A 5,955-nucleotide genomic window follows, 5' to 3' on the forward strand; every position below is an offset into this window, starting at 1 on the left:
CTTTTTTTCCTCATATATATGTTCTGACTCATTAATTGTATTATTCAAATCTATTCTGTTTTTCTGTTTTTAAAAATTATATAAGGAAATCATAAATTCCATTTTCCTTGTTTATAAACAAAGTAATCTGCAATGAAGTTGACCCTTCCTGTGTGCCCCTCCCCACATCCTCTTTTTCCCAGCAGCAGTGATTGCTGTCAGTCTGGTGTGTCCTCTCAGACCTCCTTAGAGCTGTCTTTATGTGTCTGTGTAAACATCCAAGGGAGTGGTGATTGTCTTCTGTTCTGATTTTTGCTCTAATTGTATTCAGTTTCTAACTCATTCATTTTATGCATGTTTTTATTCAGGATGTAGTAAGTTTATTAGAAATACAAATTCAGAAGCATTTTATTTTCACTCATACCTCTGACCTCACTGTAGTCTACTTTGTTCATCTTTATACTTTTGTGCTGTTAAATCTTGTCTACCAATTACATTTTGGGTTTGATTCAGCACTTGGCTTTTCTTTTTATAAGGATCTTTACCTTAAATTGTTAAAAGGATTTATCGATATCTGTTTGTAGGATGCTGAAGAAGACCATGAAAGAACACATCAAATGGTTTTACTCAGAAAGCTTTGTCTGCCAATGTTGTGTTTTCTGCTTCATACAATATTGCATAGTACTGGTCAGTATCAGGAATGTCTACAGTTAGCAGATATGGTATCCTCTGAGCGCCACAAACTGTATCTGGTAAGTTCTAGAGCATTGTAGTTTTAAATTTTAATGATTTTATATACTCTGTAGTAATATTTAATTTGGTGAAGATGTGTTTACATTTGTAGTTGTTCTTGAATTTTCTTAAAGTAATAGTCCAGTTTTAATGTTTGTGCTTTTTTCCCAAAATGTGTTTATATTTGTAAGCAGTTAGAAATATATAGACCGACTCTGAGAAACAGCCTTGAAATTCCTGAACCACTCTAATTTACTAGCCTCTGGCTACATAAATCTTAAAGAGGAATTTCTTCTTATATGAAGCTAATCAGATTGATTAGGTAATTATGTTCATACTTGTCGTTGTTCTCATTCTTATTTCTCTTTTTAAAAATCAGGTGTTTTCTAAGGAAGAGCTAAGGAAGTTGCTGCAGAAGCTAAGAGAGTCCTCGCTAATGCTCCTAGACCAGGGACTTGACCCATTAGGATATGAAATTCAGTTATAGTTCATCTACTCTTTGTAATCTCACTAATTTTTGTGATAAATGACGTTTTTAATAAAATATACTTGTTATTAGTAATTTTTTCTTTTGCACCATGTAAAATTTAGACATTTGAATTTTGTACTTTTCGGAATATTATGGTGACGCTTTGAAAATGTAATGTATGTATATCAGTGTTTCTCTGTGCTTATTAATAAAACTATATAAAAATTAAAATTTTCTGTTTTTACAAATTCCAGGATTGTCTCTTTATCATGTAATAAGAAAATTAAATTTCCTATTCTAGTTTTTTCTGTAAGCTGATATTTTAAAATCATAAAGATTATGGAAAGATTTATTTTTAAGCCAGGTACATGATTTTTTATTTATCATAAAATTTGGTATTTTTTGAGTATTAGAATTAAGAAGATGACTATAACAAGAATGTTTTCTAATATAACATGCTATTATTATTTTAGTTATTTTGAAGACATTTCTAGTTTAGCTTTCATTTAGCAAACTTCCTATCCAAATAAGAGCATATAAAGACTAAGTGTAGTACCTGGCACACAAGTAAGCCTGGAATACATTGGAGATTACAAATCCAGCTCTTCTAGAAGAGGAAATACCGTAAGTACATTTAAAAGGTGTCATTAAGAAACGCAAGTAGTGGCCGGGCGAAGTGTCTCACGTCTGTAATCCCAGCACTTTGGGAGGCCGAGGTGGGCAGATCACCTGTCATTAGGAGTTTGAGACTAGCCTGGCCAACGTGGCAAAACCCTATTTCTACTGAAAAAAATTAAATAAATTAGCCAGGCATGGTGGCAGGCACCTGTAATCCCAGCTACCCAGGGGAGGCTGAGGCATGAGAATCACTTGAATTTGGGAGGCAAAGGATGCAGTGAGCCGAAATCACGCCACTGCACTCCAGCCTTGGGGATAGAGTGAGACACTGTCTACAACAAAAAAAGTACAAGTAGTGTGAACAGGAAGACACTATCTCCAGCTGAAAGGACTCTCAGAAAGTAGTAGTGGGTTGGAGTTTGAGTAGTGCACTGAATTTGCAAAGCAAAGAGAGGCACAAGAAGGATGAGGCTCTATAGATTAAGAAATCAGTATGAGCAAGACCTAGAAATGATAAGCGCTGGGCATTTTTATGAACCAACAAATACATCAAATAGGCTAGAGCGTAGGACTTATAAACAGGAGACAAAAGAATGTGACTCTAATAGAAAACACCAATTACCCAAACTGGCTAATCATCTAAGGAATTTATTGAATATGTATTTATAGATGCCAACCCTAGAGACAGCTGGCTTGGGAAGCCTGAGATGGGATCATAGAATTTGTTCAACTCTACATGATGTGGTTTTGGTGGTGTTTTTCTTTTTTTCTTTCTTTTTTTTTTTTTTTTTTGAGATGGATTTTGCTCCTGTTGCACAGGCTGGAGTGCAATGGCACAATCTCGGCTCACTGCAACCTCTGCCTCCTGGGTTCAAGCAATTCTCCTGTCTCAGCCTCCTGAGTAGCTGGATTACAGGCATGTACTACCACCATGCCTGGCTAATTTTGTATTTTTAGTAGAGATAGGGTTTCTCCATGTTGGTCAGGCTAGTCTAAAACTCCTGACCTCAGGTGATCTGCCCGCCTCAGCCTCCCAAAGTGCTGAGATTACAGATGTGAGCCACCAAGCCCAGCCTGTTGTTTCTCTAAAAAATCCGTCTTGTCTTCCTGTTTTTTTTATTCTTACTGACATGCAAATGATCTTTAAAGCTCATGCAGTCCTATAATCATGATTGTTGCTATGCTGCTTTGCAAAAAATAAAAACAAACAAAATCATACCAGAACAAATACAGACTAGATTTTGAGGGGAGGAAGAGGAAATGTGAGTCTTAAAAGTAATTTTGTTACTTGCAACAAACCATATATAGAGAAACTTTGTACAACCTAGGGTGACTGTTTCCAAAGACTGTCACCTATTTGTTGAACCACAGTGGAAAACTACTTAGCTTAAATGAGGAGGAATATTGTATGCTTCCATGTAAATGGACAAGGTCTGTCATCTATTTAGGAACTTGTTTTGCATGCCCCCCACTCTTCATCTTTTGTTTTGCTTTGTTTTTTGAATGTACTTTAAGAAACAACCAAGGTTGTAGAATTCTACAACTAAGGTTGTAGAATTACAAAATTATTTCAACTTTAGACTCTTAATTAGGATGCCCTCAAATGGACTTTATTTTTATTTATTTATTTATTTATTTATTTATTTATTTATTTATTTTTGAGACAGGCTCTTGCTCATCTCCCAGGCTAGAGTGCAGTGGCATGATCTCATCTCACTGCAACCTCTCTGCCTCCTGGGTTCAAGCAATTTTCCTGCCTCAGCCTCCCTAGTAGCTGGGATTACAGGCACCTGCCACCACGCCTCGCTAATTTTTGTATTTTTAGTAGATAAGGGGTTTTGCCATGTTGGCCAGGCTGGTCTCAAACTCCTGACCTCAAATGATCCACCTGCCTCAATCTCCTAAGATGCTGGGCACATTCGGCCAAATGGACTTTTTTGAGTCCTTAGGGAGTCAGTGTGTGTGTTGCTGTTTATGTAAATACAGTTCAGTTGGAGCCCAAGAGTGCCAATGTAATCCTCACAATTCCCAGATGCCTCTGTCTTCCTGAATACCAGAAGTGGTGGGCACCTGAGTGGGAAATTTCAGGCAACTTAATTTAGTTCATCAGTGCCTACTCTATTGAAGAAGTGGGTTTTCATTCTAGAGAAGAAACTCAGGGAAGGGCCTGTTTCCTATCACAGGTTCACATATTTTTTTTTTTTTTTTTTTTAGACAGAGTCTTGCTCTGTCGCTTGGCGCAATCTTGGCTCACTGCAACCTCCGCCTCCCGGGTTCAATTCCCCTGCCTCAGCCTTCTGATATACTGATTTTTGAAAACTTTTCTTGGCGTGACTTATGCTGAGGAATTATGAGGACTTTTCCCTGAGTACTGCATGAAGGCTCTGAAGTTGGAACAGGCATGTCTTGGGTGTGAAAGTTTTAATTTCCCTGCCTCATTTATTTAATTTAGAAATGGGGGTCTCCACTATATTCCCCAGCCTCGCTTCCAACTCCTGGGCTCAAGCAATCCTCCCACATCAGTCTCTCGAATAGCTGGCACTAAAGGCCCATGCCACCATGCCCTGCTTCCTTAATTATTTTAAATTTTTGTACCACGGTCTTTCTTTTTATGACTGCTGAATTAATCCTAGAGTCTGTCTTAAAACTAAGAATTGACATATTGGTAGGAAGAACTGGACATTCAAGATGTTTTAGTGATTCCTTTTTTCCCCACTACTCTTCTTGTTGCCCAGGCTGGAGTGCAATGGTGTGATCTCGGCTCACTGCAACCTCCGCTTCTTGGGATCAAGCAATTCTCCTGCCTCAGCCTCCCGAGTAGCTGGGGTTACAGGCATGCGCCACCACACCCAGATAATTTTTTGTATTTTTAATAGAGATGGGGGTTTCTCCATGTTGGTCAGGCTGGTCTCAAACTCCCGACCTCAGGTGATCCGCCTGCCTCGGCATCCCAAAATGTTGGGATTACAGGCGTGAGCCATCGCCCCCGGCCTTTGTGATTCCTTTTTAAAAAAATCCCCTTTTGTACCTGTAGTATCTACAATATATAATCTTGCTCTATTCAACTTAAGGAGGAAGGAGAAAGGAAGAACCTGACTTCTGGTGTGAAAGGACCTTATTGCAATGTCGATCAAGACTGTTACTTAAAGTTTTATCTCTTAGTCATTGCGCCTGACTTTAGGATCCAAAACATACATATATATATATACACACACACACACATACATATGCACCCCTAGAGACAGCCGTATATATATAGTTATGCCAAGTTGTGCGTTTCTTGAATTGTAAGTGAACACAATAATTGCACGTTTATAATGTCAAGGGGACATCTTTACAGAGAACACATTTTCTCACTGTTGAGCTAATAATGCTTTATGAATGTATGATCTAAGGAGAAACCCTTGCAGTTGTACCCGATGATGCTGTCTGTTGGAAAGTGAATTTTTTTTTTGAGACGGAGTTTCGCGCTTGTTACCCAAGCTGGAGTGCAACAGCGCGATCGCGGCTCACCGCAACCTCCGCCTCCTGGGTTCAGGCAATTCTCCTGCCTCAGCCTCCTGAGTAGCTGGGATTACAGGCACGCGCTCCCGTGCCCAGCTAATTTTTTGTATTTTTAGTAGAGACGGGGTTTCACCGTGTTAACCAGGATGGTCTCGATCACTTGACCTCGTGATCCACCCGCCTCGGCCTCCCAAAGTGCTGGGATTACAGGCGTGAGCCACCGCGCCCGGCCCGGAAAGTGAATTTTTAATCTTTTTACAACAATAAAAAATAAAATAAAAATATGCTTTCAGTAATTTCTTTCCCCTCTCTGGCGAGGACTAAATTGCTCAGCATTCAACACGGAAAATTGGCCAAAGTGTCTGCACAGCCAGAGAGAAGTTGTCTAGCAAATCGAGTCAATGACACACAGGAAACAAACGTCAAGAATGGCCCAGTCAGGTAGGCATTAGGTGACCAAGAGGGTCGGGGACGGAAAGGATGGGATACAAAGACGCAGCGTCACGCGCCCAGGGCCCAGCGCGCCTGCGCAGGGTAGCGACCGTTCAGTCCGCGGCTCGAGGGCGGAAGCGCTGGAGCTCCTCGTAAGCGCCGGAGCTCGAGTCACGTGGTCGCGGGAGGCGATGGGCGGGGCGGGGGACGTGCCGCCGAGA

The 5,955-nt window shown here is 40.2% G+C and overlaps 1 protein-coding gene across 2 annotated transcripts in view; it reads left to right on the forward strand.

The window, feature by feature from the left end:
* NUP107 (nucleoporin 107) overlaps positions 1 to 1,433 on the forward strand; it is a 55,451-nt gene extending 54,018 nt beyond the window's left edge. For both annotated transcript variants that reach the window (XM_012444903.2, XM_064377315.1), the window contains exons 27-28: positions 564 to 731; positions 1,091 to 1,433. In XM_012444903.2, the coding sequence (XP_012300326.1) occupies positions 564 to 731; positions 1,091 to 1,198 (276 nt within the window). In that variant the 3' untranslated portion in view covers positions 1,199 to 1,433. The remainder of the gene's footprint in view (positions 1 to 563; positions 732 to 1,090) is intronic.
* Positions 1,434 to 5,955: the final 4,522 nt, after the last annotated feature.

This window comes from Aotus nancymaae, unplaced genomic scaffold (genome assembly GCF_030222135.1).
Source record: "Aotus nancymaae isolate 86718 unplaced genomic scaffold, 86718_ANA_hifiasm-v0.15.2.pri h1tg000016l, whole genome shotgun sequence".
Classification (NCBI taxonomy): domain Eukaryota; kingdom Metazoa; phylum Chordata; class Mammalia; order Primates; family Aotidae; genus Aotus; species Aotus nancymaae.